The 18846-nt window shown below is 45.4% G+C and overlaps 1 protein-coding gene across 5 annotated transcripts in view; it reads left to right on the top strand.

Annotated features, from left to right (window-relative positions):
• CEMIP (cell migration inducing hyaluronidase 1) overlaps positions 1-18846 on the top strand; it is a 101550-nt gene that overhangs the window by 71178 nt on the left and 11526 nt on the right. For all 5 annotated transcript variants that reach the window (XM_063169828.1, XM_063169826.1, XM_063169827.1 and 2 more), the window contains 10 exons: positions 1824-1999; positions 2566-2775; positions 7871-8076; positions 10284-10353; positions 11223-11351; positions 12036-12121; positions 14751-14882; positions 16764-16799; positions 16943-17098; positions 18369-18549. In XM_063169828.1, coding sequence (XP_063025898.1) covers positions 1824-1999; positions 2566-2775; positions 7871-8076; positions 10284-10353; positions 11223-11351; positions 12036-12121; positions 14751-14882; positions 16764-16799; positions 16943-17098; positions 18369-18549 — 1382 coding nt within the window. The remainder of the gene's footprint in view (positions 1-1823; positions 2000-2565; positions 2776-7870; positions 8077-10283; positions 10354-11222; positions 11352-12035; positions 12122-14750; positions 14883-16763; positions 16800-16942; positions 17099-18368; positions 18550-18846) is intronic.

Here is an 18846-nt window from a genome sequence, read left to right as displayed (position 1 = left end):
TCAAATAGTATGTTCTTATGATTATCTAAAATCCTTCCTGCATTTCAGTAAATCAAGGAGGGGTCAGCTCTGGGGAAAACTGAAAAATAACAGCTTAAAAAAAGTTCCATAAGGAGAAGGCTGTGCTCCTTTGCAGATTCACTCAAAACTCCAGCATGGGGTATCCTCATGTGGAGGGCACTCACTGCAGTGGCTTTTTTCATGTATATGGATAAAGGAAGCAGAGCTGCTGTTTTTTGGGTGGGTTGAGTCTGGTTTTGACCACACACCTGATGAGGCTCACTGGCTGCAGGGCAACAACACAGGCATGGGGAAGTCCAGTTCTTTCTAGGGAGACAATTGAAAAAGTGGGAGAGGTGCAAATCCAGGGTCCCTTGCAGCCCTTCATTTCTGAGATGAGCAGGCAGCTCTTTGGCCACCATCACTGCCCTAGTTAACAGAGAGTGTTTTTCACAAGATGAGATGGTTTTGAAGGCAGAGGTGCACAGGCAGAGGGCAGATGTTGTGGTGTGAACCCAGTCCCACAAGGCAGCAGTGGGAGAGCAGGGTGGAGCACTCACCCTTCCCAAACCCCAGTATTGCCATCAAATTACACTGCTTCCAGCTTTAGGAGAGGAGGGAGTGAATGGTGTTTGCTTATCTTTTTCATACATTCATAGCATCATATTTTGGTTAAAAATAATATTGGTTCAGTGTTCAAAATCCTCCCCTTGACTTGGCGCTTCTGCTGAAGCATAAAGTGCTGTGCAGGGATAGCCAGGCTTCAGGCTTGCCATTTGTTTCTAATTAAGGATTTGAACGATTCAATGGAAATTAAATACATGCAAGTGTAGCATTCCTCAAAGTTCAGTGTTTACTTAAAGAGTTTATTACTTATTTTTACTGGAATAATACAGAATGGAGTCAGTAAGGTGAACCTTTTCCCAGCTGACTTTTCTCTGCAAAAACCTGCGGAAGGAAGGAGGTAGTAGGAATATTTTTGAATGAAATTACAGCAAAGAGATACTTTGCTTTCTAGACATCCCCACTGCCTGGACTTCCCCCCTTTTTGGTCAGGCCAGGGAAAGTTTTCTGTGCTTTTAATCCCTCTGTGGAGGAGGGTGTGTGTGGAAGATGTTATTAACAGCTTTGCTTGGCAAAGAAAGGTGTGGCTTGGGGTAGATGGAAGGTCCCATTGACTCTGACTGCACTAGGGCAGGAGGAAGCCTTGGAGCAAGTTGGAGATGTGAGGGTAGATCTAAAATGGAGAGGTTTGGGAGGCCAGGGAGTCTGAGGTTTTACAGCCCACAAACTTGGTGCGGGGCTGTGATTGTCACAATTCCTACAGGGCTTTCTGCCCACTCTGCTCCTTGCTGGCATCAACAGCCATGGTGTTAGCAGGATCTGGCTGATGCCTGCCCAAGAGCAGTACTGTGGGGTTTGAGCAGCTCCCCGTGTGTCACTATGGGAAATGTTGTGCTTACCTTGGTGATTTAGACTTTCCAGCAGCTGCATCATCAGGGCTTTTTTGCACTTGATGTTCACACACAGCCACTTGTAATCCACAGTTCCTTTTCAAGGTAGGAAATGTGTTTTGTCTAAGAGACTGTTGGTTTAACCCCCTGGACAAATGAAGCAACCCAAGACCAAAAATCCCACTTCCTCCATTGCAAACATCCCACCAAGACCTTGGGTGTGACCTGTGCTCCAGCCTTTCCTCCTTTGAGGTGTCAGCCAGCACCTTGTGCTGACTCGGCTGCTCCTTTCATGAGCCCCACCACGGGAAGCCCAGGGAAGGCAGCAGCAGAGGCAGAGTAACCCGAGAGTGGATCTGGTTCCTTTAGGGAAGGCCACGTACCTGCACATGGGCGAGGTGGTGGACGGCGTGGACATGCGGGCGGAGGTGGGGCTGCTGAGCCGCAACGTGCTGGTGATGGGAGAGATGGAGCAGCAGTGCTACGAGTACAGCAGCAAGCTCTGCTCCTTCTTTGACTTCGACACCTTCGGGGGACACATCAAGGTGAGCCTGGAGCCCTTGGCTTTGTCCTTTCCTCCTTCCAGCCACGCCTTCACATAGCAAGGGAGGCGAGACACGGGAAGGGAAAAATTCCTCATCAGCCGTTGAGCAAACAAGCTCTCCCCACAGTACAGCAGATCCACCCTCTGGCTGCTGCCTGTCCTTCAGCTTCGAAGTACATGTCGTGCCCCTGCAGACATTGAGGCTGATGATCAATACACCTGAGATGAATTCTCTACATCCCAATCCCAGTTTTCCCTAGATTTTTGTGGCACTTAGCCCAAGAAGTTTGATTTGAACCCAGCTGGCTAAAACACATGGAAAATGATAAATATAAATTGCTTTCCTTCTACAATTAAATGTGTCTGAGGCAGCAGTGGGGAAATCAAAGAGCAGCTCTGGTCTCCTTAGCCACCCTGCCCTCTCTCCCTCACCCTGCAGCCCCACAATCCCCTCCACACAGTAAATCCTTCAGCAGATACAATGCAGCCCTTTCTATGCCTGTGTTCCCTCTCTTTGCCCTCAACAGATTTTTTGTGTTTCTTGACTGCTGTTCTTTTGTTCTCCAGATTGGTCTTGATTTTAAGGCTACCCACATTGAAGGTCTGGAACTGAAGTACATGGGGCAGCAGACAATGGGGCATTACCCCATTCATTTCCATATGGCTGGAGATGTGGATGAGAAAGGAGGCTACAACCCTCCAACCTATGTGAAGGACACCTCCATCCACCACACCTTCTCCCGCTGTGTCACAGTCCATGGATCCAATGGTTTACTGGTAAGAAGTTCCAGTGTCTGCCTTTGAGATGAAGACAGCAGGGAAAAAACTTCCTCATAGCATGAATGCAGCTTAATTATTGCAGAATGATGTGTTTTATTGTTAGAGCAAAAGCCTGGCTCTTCCCACCCTGCATACACAAGGAGTATCCCAAGCTGCCAGTGTGGCACTGGGGGCTGTGTGTGACTCAGAGTGGGCAGAGCATTTGTCTGGACACTGCAGACCAGCCCATCCCTAATGAGTGGTTGCATCTTTCTGCAGACACGGAGTTTGCTATTTAAAGAGGATAATCAGAAGTTTTAAGTGTGTGCCTCATCTTTCCTGTAATAGAGGTTTGGGCTTGTAATGCCAGTCATAGCATTAAGCACTCACAGAGCTGTGATTTGCTGGAGTTGCACTCCATAACAAGAAATCCTTTAGGATAAATCTCTAGAATGACTGATGGATACTAGACAAGACACAGCACATCAGAAATGTCAAGAACATGTTCAGATTCTCCCCAGATCTAGGAGTGGCTTTGTTTTTGGGGTAAGCATGCTGGACCTGATGTTTGTGAACAGAAAGGGACTTGTGGGTGATGTGATGGTTAGAGGCTGTCTTGGGCATGGTGATCACAAATTTGCAGATGTTTTCTATTCTTGGAGAAGTAAGGAGGGGGGGGTCAGCAGAACTGCTGCCCTGGATTTCCAGAGGGCAGAGTTTGGCCTGTTTGGGAACCTGGTTGACAGAGTTGAGAGGCAGGTCCTGAAGGGCAGAAGAGTCCAGGGGGAGTGGATGATCTTCAAGAAGCAAATCTTTAAGGTGCAGGATTTCTCTGGGCAAAGGACTCTCACCAATTTAGTGAAATGGCAGTGTATTCCGAAAGAAAAAAGTATATCCAAGCCTTGAAGAGGAGAATTTGTACTGTCAAGAGCCCTGCTGCTATATATAACAGAATTTTAGTGGAAACGTAATTGGCAGTTGCAACCTGGATGGTGCATTAGGAGTTCATACCTCTAGAAGTGCCAGCACTTGAAGGGAGAGTCTCAAGATAATTAAAATGCACAGAAGTTGAACAAAGGGCACTTAAATTGCAGTTCCAGAAGCAGACCAGCTTTTATCTGCTATTTATGAATCTGAGGTTTTGGGTTTGACCTCTGTCCTTCTAAGTTTATAACGTGATCTTGAAAAGTTACCATGAACATGCTTCTGAAATGGAGAGACATTTTACTGTATAAATTATATAAGTCACTCAGGGTCATGTGGCATTTGCCCAGTCTGAAGCTGCCAGTAGAGGGGCTTGGTACACAGTGAATGTGCAGAGTTGGTTTGTGCCAAACCAAATACCCAGAGCCTGGCATTTTTCTTGTCAGTCAGAGGGATGGGTTCATGCAGAGAATTTGGAAATAGTTTTGTCCCTTGTGCTTTCTCTGGGCAACAACTGTGCCATGGGGGATCTGTGGTATAGGAGTCCATGTGCTCAGGCTTTTCCAGCTGAGGTGGCAAAGTGAAATTCAGACAGGCTGATAGAACTGATGAAAGTGACCTGATTCTGTTGCTGTTATTGAACAACCACAATTCCCTAAATGATCATACTTTGCCTCTGTGACAAGGCACCCAAGAGAAATCTTGTCATTTAGGACATTATTTAGTCAATATAATCCTTCTTGATTTTAGTTTCTCAAAATGTGTGAATATGAAGCTTTAGCTTTACTTGTTTTGGGTTTTTTTAACCTCATCATTATTGCTGATGGCTGAAAAGAAAGCCTCAGTGAATTAAAGCAATCTGATCAAGTTTGTTCAGTTGCATCACAGAAAATGTGCTCCAAATGTTGCATCACTTAGGTATTGTTCCATGGCTCTGATACACATCTGCAGTCAGCAGCTCCATGCCTTGATCCATCAGGTGATCCTACCACAATCTCCTCATCTGCTTTCTGACTCTCATTTCCTTCCTTTCCTCTTCCTTCTGCGCCAGATATATTCAAAGACACCCACAAGGGTTTCTGATGACTACAGTAGTTATTGTACACATTTCCCAGCTGCCTATTGTCTTTTCACTTGGGCAGCACCAGCTGTTTTTACATGCAGGAGCACCACTCATGCAAACAGAGATGAGCTCTGTCTTTCTCCAGGTATCATCCATTCCCTCTGAGATCAGGTAGATCCAAAGTGCCCTTTGCTGAGGGAAAATTTGCCTTTATGATGTGCACACTTTGGGAATAGCCATAAAAATTCTAGCTGGATTATTAAACCTCAGCATAGCACAGCACTGAATGATGTCCTTAACACTGAGCTGTTGATTTCAGAGCTGCTTCTTGCATGAGTGTTGTACAGCCCCTGTGAAAATGTTTTTAATAAATGGGAGAGGGGCATCAGTTGTTTTATACTGTCATTAAAGCAGGCAGGTAATTTACATACAATTTCTCCTGCTTGCTTTGCTGTTACTTTTCTCACGTCACTTCAGAGATACTCATAGATTCTGAAAAGTCTAGGAGAAAAGAGTATCCAGTTATTTCTGATGACAGGTATTTTTCTGTGTGTCTGCACAGTCTGTTAGAAGTCTCTGTCTCAACATTAGCTCTCCTCGTTGATGGGTTGCACTTGCCTGTAAATTCATGTTAGCTGAGAGGCACAGAGTCCTTGTCTGTAGAAATTAGTTTCTCACCATAATTATTGTTTTAATATGCAATAGTTACCCAATGTTTTCTGCAATATATCGGCCAAAAAACCACCTAGTTTCACCACTGCAATCCCAGGGATGGAACTTTGCTCTGATTCTCATTCTCCATTGGATCCCTGTGTGCAAGCTAAAGTAGAAGCAGCCACTGGGGAAGGAAATTAAATGGGGGTCAGTAAAGTCTGGCAGGATCCAGGGGAGACCTGTACTGCATGGAATAAGAGGTTGTGCTATCTAACAGCTTCAGTGGTGTTGCTTTTACTAATCCAGCTATGCTTCACAGCAATTGTTTTGCCAGGAAGGGCATTATCTGGCTCTAAATTGCTCATGGTTAATGTAAGATTATGGACTATTAGCAAGGTTTTAATCAGAGAAAAAATTAAATACATTAGAAGAGTAATTTTGGAACAAGCATCTTGTTTGCTATGCAAGCATTTCAGCAGTGGGCTTGTGCATGAAACAAATCAGAGGTGACTGAGAGATGGCCTGTGGGGAAATAATTAATCAAAGAGAAGGTGACAAGTGCCTAAGGGACCAGATCCCTGGCTCTAACTCCCTCTTGTTCTGTGGACTTTCAGGGATGAGTTAGGAGAACAACAGGCATTTGCTGGCTCTGAGCCTCTCTGCCAGTGCCCAGCCCTGTCTCACCCTGCTCTGTTCTCTCTCACTGCTCTGGGAGATGTGATTCCCTGGGATAGCATCCCTGCTTGGCCCCAGCTGAGTCTGGGCACTGCAGGTTTCCCTGTCCCTGTCCTGGTGCAGTGTTGTGCCAGCTGGAAAGATAAATGGCTGAAGTGGCAAACATTTCTCTAGGGAAACTGCTTCCATCATCTAAATGTCCCAACACCATTGCTTATGTGTCTTTTTTGTATTGCTGTCCTGTGAGAGAAAGCTGATAGGATTTGGTGGCAGTTTCTATGGAATTCTGAGATCTCTGTGGTTAAAAGACTTCCTCTACATGCTGGAAACCTTCTTCAGAATGGTTTCACTCTCTTGAAAAGTTCTGTCCTGTAAACCTTTATCATAACAAGGCTGGGATAGTTCATTCTTCTGAGGGGGTACCATTTAGTATATATGTTTTACACCTAAATAAAGAAGGCTAAACCTTGCAAAATATATAATTTATTAGAATGGGAAGTTAACAGTGAATTTCAGTGAGGTAGCTTAATGGAATGTACCATTTTGCGGGTCATTTTAGCAGTGTTTAATTGACTGTGATGACTTGTACTCAGAGATTTGAGTATTTACACTGGAGCGTGGATGCTACATAATAGAAGTCTGTGTGGTTGTAAACCAGTAATAGATTTGGCAAGCAAAGTGTTTGTTCTCATGTGAAAACATATTTGTAATCATTTCAACACTAATACTGGGATTTTATTTGAAATTGGTGCTCCTTGCCCCAGGAATGAGGTGTGAAGGTGACAAAGAAGTCTCAAGCCTGTTTACAAAAGCAATTCAAGAACTTGGATGCCCATGCACTTGGTCTCTCCAAGTGACACCATGATGAACAGGGCTTCTATCATGGTTAATACTGTCCCTTGTCTCCTGACAATTACTCTTTCATCAGAAGCATTTAGAGGAACACTTCTGTGGCAGATTAACCTTTGCTGGGGAGGTTTCCTGAGTCCAAGGTGATTGATGAGTGGTGACTGATGGGAACAGCAAGGAAAGAGCCCAGGAGATCCAGACCTTGCCCTGGTCAATGGAGACCTGACATTAATTTTCTATATCCCAGATATATCCACTGACAACTGATGTGCTGCTTCCCATCTTGTCCCATCCTTATGCTTCAGACTCACATTCCTGCTCTCAGATATTCCAGTGGTGTGAGGGCTGTTGTTCTGTCCAGCCAGCAGTGTCCTGATGTTACCAGCATCCAAACCAAAACCAGAGCAGCACTGATTAACACCAGCTGATTTGTCTCAGGGTCAAGCAAAGCTTCTGTCAACAGCTTGAAGAAAAAGATCACATTAAACATAAAGCAAGCCAGTCTGTCTGGAAAACAAATTTCTGCCTCTCTGATAGCCTGGAAAAATATTTTTCATCTCAGCTGCATTTTTGAGCTGCATTTTATGTAGCTGCCCATGTAACTCCACATGAAGATGAATGAGCCCAGATGTGATTTGAACATCTAATTCCTCTCCTCATCCCCCACCCTGTGTTTTTTCCAGCTTCATGCTAAGACAGTCTCTGATTTCTCAGGCAAACAAAGGAATGGAATGAGCATTTCCTAGGTGATGACAAATTCTAATTAAGTGTTAGAGTTATTGCTTTGACTATAAGCTCTGAAGGGTCTGAGAGGAATCTTGCTTTTGGTTTTGGTTCTAGATCCTGAGTTCAAAAGGGAACTGAGGCTCCTATGTGCCATCACACTGTTCTAATTGTGCAGTGGCTGAGCATAAAACCTCAACACTGGCCCTTGTTTTGTTCATGCAGGTGAAGGATGTGGTGGGTTATGATGCTCTGGGCCATTGTTTCTTTACGGAGGATGGACCAGAGGAGCGCAATACATTTGAGCACTGCCTGGGGCTGCTGGTGAAGCCCAGCACTCTGCTCCCCTCCGACCGCGACAGCAGGATGTGCAAGCTGATCACTGAGGGAGCCTACCCGGGCTACATCCCTAAGCCCAGGCAGGACTGCAGGTGAGTGAGAGCCTTCTCCTCTCCTCTCCTCTCCTCTCCTCTCCTCTCCTCTCCTCTCCTCTCCTCTCCTCTCCTCTCCTCTCCTCTCCTCTCCTCTCCTCTCCTCTCCTCTCCTCTCCTCTCCTCTCCTCTCCTCTCCTCTCCTCTCCTCTCCATCTCCATCTCCATCTCCATCTCCATCTCCATCTCCATCTCCATCTCCATCTCCATCTCCATCTCCATCTCCATCTCCATCTCCATCTCCATCTCCATCTCCATCTCCATCTCCATCTCCATCTCCATCTCCATCTCCATCTCATCTCCATCTCCATCTCCATCTCCATCTCCATCTCCATCTCCTCTATCTCCCTCTCCTTGCAGGACTTAGCCATAACAGACAGCATTCTGTGTATGGGATAATGTAGATATCTGTAGGGATCTGGGCTGTTTGCCCCAAATGTGGGAGAGCATTTTCCTTGGGGTCTTTATCCTTGTGCTATTCAGATGCCTACAGACCTAAGGTGTACTTTTAACTTTTTGTTTATAAAGTCCATTGAGATGGTTCCCACCTAAAATATTGTAAATCTTTGTTTCAAAGTGTGCAAGCCCTGCCTTGTGCTTTGTAGAGTCTTGAACCATAATTTTGCTGATGGCTCAGCAAAAAGTTGCTGAGTTCAGAGTGGGCCACGTTCTGACATTTGTGCTCATCTCAAATGGCAGCTGATGTTGAAAATATTTCAGTATCACCCATTTTGTCCTCAGAACAGCTGAGGTTTTGTTCAAACAGAGATATTTTTGACTTTTAGTTTGGCAAGGGAGAGAGAGGAATTCATGCAATGCTCTTTTTCACATCTGAGTTTGTTTATAAAATACACCTAGTGTCCCTATTCTTAAAATAAGGGTTAATTAGCCAATATGCTCATTTTCCACTGATAATTTGTTTAATAGTCATAGGGACATATTTTTTTTTGTAATTTTGAAGACTGTTGCATGAATGAGTGCTTTCTAATGGAAAGGTGTTATGGTACTTTGATCTGCCCTGTCTTCCTTTATAAAAGAATTCAAGACCTGGTCAGAAAAAACAGCTCAGCTTGTTTTGCACTGGGCTCATCCAGCCTGGAAGTGCATGAGTACACCAACACTAATCCCAGTGCAGAGACGGGATGAGCACCAGCTGTGGCTCCATCAGCTTGGGAGAGGCAGGCAGGGAGCTGCTGCTAGGAATTCAAACAAAGGATTGTGCCAAATGACTCTGTAACCTGCCCAATCCATGTGGCTCTGAAGAACAGATTAGGCTGAAAGGCAGGTTGCTGTGGAAATACACTGTCCTTGCCCTTGCCTACACAGCAGGAGGTGGTCTATAAATAATCCAAATTTGTTTATTTCCAGGCCAGTCCCACGCTCAAAATAGAAAAATTTTGCTGTTTTCATCATAAAGTCAGTCAAACGGAAATGCATCAGCAAAATCAGTTGGCCTAAAGCCCCTATCCTTCAGGCAAGATTAAAATAAACATAGGGGTTCCACAGGTTTATATCCTGCAGAAGGGCAAATCTCACCCAGCAGATTTAGGGACCAATCTGCTGGCTGTAAGTGCTGGATGTTTCCCTGCCTGTTGGTTAACAAATTCTGTATGTCACAGCATGGACAGTGATGGATGGATTGATCTGTCCTCCTTGATGGGAATCTTTCAGTTGAGAGTCTTTTATGTGCATTAGACAAATGGAATGCTTTTGTCCCAAAAGAAATGTGCAGGAGGGTGGGAGCAAATAAAGTTAATCAATCACAGCAGCTCTTGGAACAGTCAGATGGGGGGTACACTTGGAAAGCCCTTAGTGGGCAATTCATTGGGTTCCTTGATTAAACAAGTCTCTAATGAACCCAAGGGCTTATGTGGGGGCAAAGTTCTTTTCTGTGACTTGTGCAACAACATATTTACCTTATCATAAACCATGATTGACATCTGACAGCTTCATAGCAGGCTTGGAATTGCAGTTGAAATTCCTCATTTAATATGTGGTGTTTTAAAAGATAAGGCCATGTTCTCTGTCAAACCACAGAGGACATGAGATATGAGAAGAGAAGGGAAAAACACATTCCTCTTGCCCCTGGGCAGGGCCCCTTATCTGGGGAGGTATCAGCCCTGTCTGCACTGGGGGAGTTTATGGGTGACTCTGGTGTGTGCTCAAAGTGTCATTTTCATGCCATTCTTTGTTTTTCTGACCTGCAGTGCTGTATCAACCTTCTGGATAGCCAACCCACACAACAACCTTATAAACTGTGCAGCTGCTGGATCTGAAGTGAGTGCACAAGTTTCTTATTTGGTAACAGCCTAGGCCAGTGACAGTCCTGCAAGGCTGAGGGAGGCTCTCACTGGAATAAAACCTGCTTTTGTGACACAGACAACAGACATTTTAAATTTGCTTGACTGAGACACACATTAATGTGGCTGGTGCCACCAATAAAAAGAATGGTTTTACTTTTGCTCCAAACTTCTTGTCACTTGCTGTTTCTAGAGCTGGATTTAACAAAATTCCACAGTGTGCAGCCTGAATAAATTAAATTAATGTGACTGTGGAGTCTCAGAGAAGTCTTTGGCAATTATATTGTTGATTGCAGCACAGTAATGGTGCTCTGAAATTTCAGGCAGCCCTAATGCCAATTCCACAGACATTTTTGGTCACATCAGGAGCCCTTATTGTCCTGAGAAGACATAAAAACAAGAAAACAGAGAGGTGTGGTCTTTCCAAAGCTTTCAAATCTTGGGTACCTGTATTAGTACTCCTTGTTAAATTTTTAGGCAACTAAACAAAAATTATTCGATTTTTAAGTTTGGAAAGTCTCACTTATGCTCCAGTATTGATGCCAAAACTTAACCCTGAAGATCAGAAGGGTGAATATCGATGTTCATGTGCGTTAAACTCTTACATGGGATACAATGTTCTTACATGTTTATGTGTGTTAAACTCTTCATGTGTGCTAAACTCTTACATGGGTTACAATGTGAGAGCAAGTTCGTGTGTGTTAAACTCTTCATGTGCGTTAAATTCTTCGTGTGCGTTAAACTCTTCCATAGAGCGTTACATGGATCAATGGCTGTGGTTTGTCCTGAAATCCCTGGGCGTATGTTCTTGTCAGCAAAGTCTCAGCTGTCCCTTCTCTCTCTCAGGAAACAGGCTTTTGGTTTGTGCTGCACCACGTGCCCACAGGCCCCTCGGCAGGCATGTACTCCCCGGGCTACTCAGAGCACATGCCCATGGGGAAATTCTCCAACAACCGCGCGCACTCCAACTACCGGGTGAGTCTGCAGCAATGGGAATGGGAATGCTGCCCTCAAAACAAACCCCATCCCTCCCTCCAGCTACACAAGCTATTAGTGCCTGTGCCTTCTGTTTCCCTTGGAGCTCTGCAGCTCTGCTTGTTTGTGGCTCAGATAAGGCAGCTCGCGGGAGCGCTCGCGGCCAGCCGGCACCTGCTCCGCTTGGCGCTTGGGCATCCAGAGCCGCTCTCCCCTCCGCTCAGGCTGCTTCCCTGCTTCTGTGCTCCTGAAATACTGCCTCCAGGAGCATCTGCTGGCAGCCTGTCTAATGATGCACCTCAGCTGCCAATGCTGGCAATTACCTGAACAGCTTCTGGAGGGATAAACACGGCTGCTGTGTCTAATCGCTATCTCTGCTGATTTGCTCCTTAGCGTGCCATGTTGTGTTACTGAGGGCTTTAGACTGAAGCTGAAGTTTAGGTGTGTGGGAATACATGGAATTGTGAGAAAAGTGCAGCTTTGGAAATTTGCAGCAATTTTGGGGGGTATATGCAAGTCTGGGTAGTCCTGGCAGCCCTCTGTTTCACGTGCTATTGACAGAAGCTGTTCTTAGCATCATGGGGGTGACTTTGGCTTAGAACAATTGGGGGTAGAGTCTGGAGATTGAAAGAGCTGTAAAATTTATAAATATACTGTGATAATTGCATTTCTGTTTTCCTTTAGGCTGGAATGATCATTGATAACGGCGTTAAAACCACTCCAGCCTCTGCCAAGGACAAAAGACCTATCCTGACTCTGATTTCTGGGAGGTAAAGTGTTTTGCATAGCTTGATTTGGAAAAGACTTCTCTAAAACACTGAAAATTGCCCCAGGGAAGCTCACAAGAATCATTGCAATGCCTTTGGGGTCGCTCTTTTTGAGGGAAGGTCTTCACTTAGATACACCTTGCCATTTCTGACTTCATCTCTCCATTCTCCTTTATAAGGGACCCTCAACACCCACACCTTTCTGGTTTCATCCTTGTTCTTTAGCTCTGAGCTGAGCTGGCTTGGATATCACATCTGCTGTAGGGTGTTCCATTGATTTTTGAATTTTTTAGATAAGGAAGAAAATTCACTGCCTGGTCAACAGTCCCTCTGGGCAGGAGTTGCTGCAAGAGCTTCTTAGGAATAAGAAATTTGAGTATTCCTTGGGAATGCTATTAATTTTGTTCATTCTTTTAGAACCTGCTTGAACAGGGAGTGCTTATGCCATGCTTTGATTTCAGATTTCAGTCTAGTTCCAAATCTGACACTGCAGTAACAATCACGATGAAATACACAGAGCTATTCTCCATTTCTGCTGCTGTGCACAGCCTCTCTGTGGTCCAATGAAGTAATTTAGAAATAATGGAAACCTCTCTGTAGACTGGATCATATCAGCAGACCTAGTGTGGTCTGGTGGCTTCTGAGAACCCACTCTCTCCCCAGAGCTGGCCCCAGAGGAGGCTGATGAAAGGGCTGCACTTGCACCCTTATATCTCATCAGAGGTTAAGTCTGGCTCTTAGTTACCAACCCCCAGACATGTAAAAGGACTTAAATACTCTCAAATGTCATTGTTTCTTTCCTAACAGACAAATTGCCTCCAGTTGCACCCTAACTTACATTCCCCCACAACTGCATTTCTTGACAGAAGAAACCATGTAAGAAATAGAAACCTGCTGAAAGCCTCTGCTCAGCAGGAGAGAATGACAACTCTATCTCCTTCTCATCTCTGGGGTGTGGGTTACCCAGACTACTGTAGTAAGCATTACTGGGGTGGGATCCATCTTCCTTCCCAGGAGAGCCCAGCCAGGAGCTCAGATATCAGTTATCCACATCACCCTGGCTAGCAGCTGATGCTAAAAGATGTTCAAAAGGGAATGTTATTTACATTATTTAAATGCTCAGTTAATTGAAGTGATTAATTCAATGGTAAAAGTAGCTGCGAAAAAAATAATTTAAGAGCAGCCTGCACTTGGGAGCCTGATGCTGCTTTTCCAAGCAGCTGAACACGTGCCTTGGGGAGCTGCCTGCTGCCACAGGCACAGTTAGTGGTTAGAAAAGGCAATTTCTCCCCTGCCATACAAGGGCAGGAATGGCCCTTGGAAGGCAAACAATTCATAATGCACTCATGGTTGTGCTCGGGGATTACCCAGCAGCACAAACTGCAGCTCAGATTATTTATTCCATTTTCCACCTTTCACATGACAAGACTGAACTGAATAAATGACTGAAGTTGGGCTGGCTGGAGCAAACTGTGAGCTAGGCTGGACAGTGACAGAATTGGAGAGATTATTCTGCATTCAGTAACAGCATTAAATGTCCAAGTCAAATTCTGGACCCTGTAGTTATCATGGATGTGAATGAAATTGGAATCCATCTCAAAATATGTGTACTTAACAATGCCTGGGGAATTCACAAGAGCTGATACTAAATCTGTCTCTGAAAGTAAATTCACAGTGATGAAGCTGCCAAAGCAATATTCATTTATTGGAACCCTATCAGCCTGATGCTCAGTTTTAGATTGATATGATGGCTTATTAAGCAAAGCAAAGTGCTATTGAATATCTGTTAGCAATTTGACAGCTTGGCCTCGCTTTCCATGGTGAGGAATGAATTTTAATCTCTGGACCATCCCTTGCTGGCACTGAGTTGGATAGTCATCTGTCAGGTTTTCTAAGCTGTGCAGTGTGATGGAGGATGCTCCTCCAACAGCAGAAAGGAGCCTCAGGACAGGGGAAATGACAGCCAAGCTCAGCATCACCTTGCTCAGATCCTGTGGCCCAAGCAGTGGCTGTCAGGGAGCAGCTGAGGGCACACATTGCTGCAGTTTCTGCTTCTGTCTGCTTTTTTTCACCAAATCAGGCCAATATTTCATCATACTGAGAACTTCAGGGTCACTAAATCTTGTACGTGTGTCCTGTGTAGTGGGAGTAGTGAAGGACATACTCTCAGCCCCTCTCCAAGATTTTCAAATTCCTTTCCACGGCAAGAAAAATTTGGCAGTGGTACTCATGGCCACACTATAGCCAGAGTTAAGAGATAAGAATGCTCAAAAGGGAAAACAAAAGGATATTTATCTAAATAACAGGAACATGCTAAAGGATAGCTGTAAGAGATTAAAAATAAATATATCTGGAACTTTTGGGAGCAATAATAAACTTTCCATGCTTTCAGCAATATATCAGCAATACAACACCGGAATGGTGAAAGGAAACTTGGAGCAGGTCTTTACAATTGCCTTGCCTGGACCTTCCTTCCCTTGGCAGCTGGGCCTGGCCACCACAGCTTGAGCAGACACGCTACGTGGATGGAGAGTGGTCCCTAAGCTGTTCCTGAGTTACCATGAAGCAGATGTTAGGCAGCAAGGCCACTTTCCCTCTCCAACCAACCTTTCCTCTCTCCCTCTGCTTGCAGGTACAGCCCCCACAAGGATGCTGATCCTCTGAAGCCCAGGGAACCTGCAATAATTGAGGGCTTTATTGCCTACAAGAATCAGGATCACGGGGCCTGGCTGCGAGGTGGAGATGTGTGGCTGGACAACTGCCAGTGAGTTTTGCCTTATTTCAACTCTCAGAGTTCAGCCTGGTGTTTATGGCGAGCATAGCTGTGGTTCAGACTATTTATGTCGCTTTGCACCTTTCATATGGCCAGGATTGAAATGAAGATGAAATGTTAAGCCACCACAGGCATTATTTTACACAAACAAAACCTGCTTTGTCTGAGCTGAGGATGCCTCAGGTTGTTTCTCTTTGTGATGCTGACCAGCAATAAATCGTCACAATACAGACACACAGATGTAAATAACTAAAAATAAAACCTAATTTTTTTTAAATATTAAGGATGAAGTGCTTTGAAAAGAAAACAGTGAAATGCACCACCTTTCCTGGCTCAGGCTGGTCACAGATCAGGATCAGTTTTATGTGGTTCAGTGTAATGCTGAATAAGCAGGTACTGATGGAGCAGACATAAAACTATGCATCCCAGCAGCAAGGGAGAGTCTGGGCAAGTGTGTGTTGTGCTCTTTGAAGGCCATTTCCTGCCCTGGCCAGAGCTGATATTTGTTTTGCACTTGAAAACAGATGATCTGCTGCAGTTTCTGTTTCTGAGCCAGGCTCCTGATATCAATCCTAGCAAAGAGGAGAAAAAGGAAAAAGCCCCTTTAGGAGGGGTATTGTGATAACCCTGGTGGGAATGGCTGCCACGCTGATATCTGGTATCCAGTTCCCAGACAGAGCTGCCTTACCTTGGAGTGACCCAAACCTCCTAAAGCAGCCAGTGGGATAAGCTGGCAGCAGAGACCTGGTGAGAATGGGGCTGTAGCAGAACACTCACAAATGTCATATTGAGCAGTGCAGTTTGTGTTTCTTATGAGCCACAAGAATCCACCAGCTCCAGAGCCAGCAAGTGTTGTCCTCACAGATCCCACTCGGGTCACTGGGACATTTGCATTGCTGAATATCCTTTGCCAGGGTGCTAAAACACCAAGTGCTTTATGAGTTTCCAGCAGCAAATCTCTGAGCGTGTGTGAATTGGAGGAAGCAGCCATCAAACTGTAATTGTCTTTATAGCCAGAGCCATTTCCTTTTCTATGGCTAGAATCTAATTTATGTGTCCCATTAACAGGGCCAGCGTTAATGTGGCCTGCAGGGAAGCAAGGAGGCCATAGGGTGGGAAGGGCTGCCACCTACAGACAGCAGCACAGTGAGGGGATCTGCTCCCAGCCACTGCCAGCATCAGTGACAGACGTGGGAGGTGACGCTGGTGTGAAGACACCATCAAGACTGACTTGAACTATCAGGTCATAGTGGCATTTCTCTAAGCAGCAGTCAAGGACCAGCATCTGTGATTTATCTTATGCTGAAATTTCAGCAAAATAGAAAGATATTCTAATTTTTTTGTTGTTATTTTTAATAAGGAAGCTCTGATCTCTGTATTCCTGTTGAGCAAAGAGAAGCCAAGCTGCTCTTTTTTTATCACCTTGCAAAGCTCTTTTATGGAAGCAGTTTGTGAAACACGAAGAGAGGGGAACATAGTGTGTAAGGCAAAGCACCATTAAATAATAAAAGCTGGTTGGAGTTGGAGATAAGCATGATTGTTTTATCTACCAGAGAAAAGCGTGTGCTCATTAGACAAAGGGATAAAGCTTTATCAGGCAAGTAAACTATGGCTAGTAATCACCATCTTAACCCCAGCTGGAGCAGTCAGGTGTGTGTCTGCTGCTTCATGTGATCTGCAAATTCTGCAGGATGTGCCAAGAGAGAAACATCTAAAACTGGAATGGGAACAAGTCTGGAAAAACCCAAGTCCCCCTGAGCACTGTACAGTAATTAATCCCTGCTATTCCCCACCAGTTTACTTGTTGTAGTTTGACATGACAAACCAAAGCGACCCCAAATCTCTTCTGAAGCGTCTCTCTTCTCTTGGCAGGTTTGCTGACAATGGCATTGGGCTGACCTTGGCGAGGTAAGGGTGGCAGGGCTGGGTGGCAGGGTTGTGTGGCAGTAGGCAGGGATGTGTGGCAGGGATGGTTGACAGGGATGTGTGGCAGGGCACAGGGCTGGGGCTGGCTGTCATCAGCCCTTTCACCTCCAGCCTTTTCTTCCCAGCGGTGGCACCTTCCCTCACGACGACGGCTCCAAGCAGGAGATCAAGAACAGCCTGTTTGTGGGTGAGAGTGGAAACCTGGGCACGGAGACCATGGACAATGAGATCTGGGGGCCTGGGGGCCTGGATCACCGGGGCAGGACCCTGCCCATCGGCCCGTAAGTTCCGCTCAGCACATCAAAGCACTCACTCACAAATCCAGCCCAGTGTGGTTTCCTCAGCGCTGCTCAGTTTAATAACCATTACACAGAAAGGATTTAATTTCATGTTTCCCAATCCCAGGGTCCTCACTGTGCAGCTGCTGCTGGCAGGTACATCCTTGCTGGCTGCCAAGACAGATCAAGCTCTTCTTTCCTTCCTTTGCAAGGGGATTTGAGAGGACAGCAAGAGTACTCTGTGCTAGCAGGGCACCTCTGGACGTGTGATCAGCAGTGCTGAGCAGTGAGCTGAGCTCCATCAGCTGCCAGGAAGGTTCATAGAAGCCCCTTCCTAGGCTTGCATGTGCTCATGTGTGTGCTCAGTGCTGTTACTACAGCCCCACAGTGAGCAAACAGCTCAACTGATGCTTTTCTGCCATATTGCAGGCCTCAATTTTGCTGTCAGCAGTGATGCTGGAGACTTATTATAAACTATTCCAATAATGAAAACCCATTCTGCTATGACTCTCCTAATATCCTTTACACATATGTGGACATATCTCATCTTGGATGTTGTATGCAGAAACTCAGAACAAATGCACTGGAGCAGGCAGGAATTCTCTCATGGATCATACAAGGAAGGGATCAAATTTATTTATCATAAGTGAAATTTGAAATGTCTTATCTCTTAAAGATCTTAAGCATCTTGTTCATTTAATTGGTATGAAAATGCTGTCTTCTTTACCTTGCAGCTGATATCAGAAAAGGCTGGTAAAGATTAATTAATGTGCCCTGTTAACTCTTCTTAGCTCTATAGATTGTAGGACCTTTCCTTGTTTTCAAAAACGTTTCTTTTATTGCAGTTGATTTGCAATGCTTCTTTCCAAATCCCTTTGAAAGATGTGGTGGGACTTCTTTTAGCCCCGCCATTACTCAGCCCAAGGAGTCTGCACAGCTCTGCAGAGTTTCAGGTTTCAGTGCTGCAGAACTCATTTCTGATGGCAAACACAAATTTATTCATCTTTAGCTCAGTCCTTTGGCATTGCTGTTACTTCCTTCCCTGGAGAAGTGCAGGCTAAATAAAGATGATCTGTTCAACACGAGAGAACTTGAGCTGAACTTGCAAGGATAAGAGAGCTGAAAAGAAGGGAAATCCCTTCTCTTCCAGAGCAGGAACTTAGGAGTCATCCTACGGCCTGCAAGAATTGGAAGCTCTGTGGGACTGCGCGTGTCTAGAACACATCTCCTGACGCTAACGTGCCATGACCAAGTCTCTCTGAATGCATTCCAGGGATTTCCCCATCCGAGGGATCCAGTTCTACGACGGGCCCATCAACGTCCAGAACTGCACGTTCCGCAAGTTCGCGGCGCTGGACGGGCGGCACACGAGCGCGCTCGCCTTCCGCCTCAACAACGCCTGGCAGAGCTGCCCCAACAACAACGTCACCGCCATCCGCTTCGAGGATGTGCCCGTGAGTCCCCTCCTGTCGGGATCCTTAGCTTGCCAGAATGACCCTGAGATTGTTAAAAGTCTCTTTTCCCAGCCTGGCACTTGAAGAAGGAGTCAGAGCTCCTAATTTCTCAGTCTTGAGGTTGTTTGTTGTATCTTATCTATAAAAAATTTTCTCCTGCCCTGCCGAGGTCCATCCAGCAGGACAGTTCCAGGCATTCTGCCTGCCCTCGGGGCGGTGTTATGTCTTTATACTAAAAACTACATATAAAATGTTTGCAATTACTTTCCAATACCTATCACCTATGTTAGACAGTGA

Source organism: Melospiza melodia, chromosome 15 (genome assembly GCF_035770615.1).
Source record: "Melospiza melodia melodia isolate bMelMel2 chromosome 15, bMelMel2.pri, whole genome shotgun sequence".
NCBI classification, from domain to species: domain Eukaryota; kingdom Metazoa; phylum Chordata; class Aves; order Passeriformes; family Passerellidae; genus Melospiza; species Melospiza melodia.
This window is presented reverse-complemented; position numbering and strand designations above follow the sequence as displayed.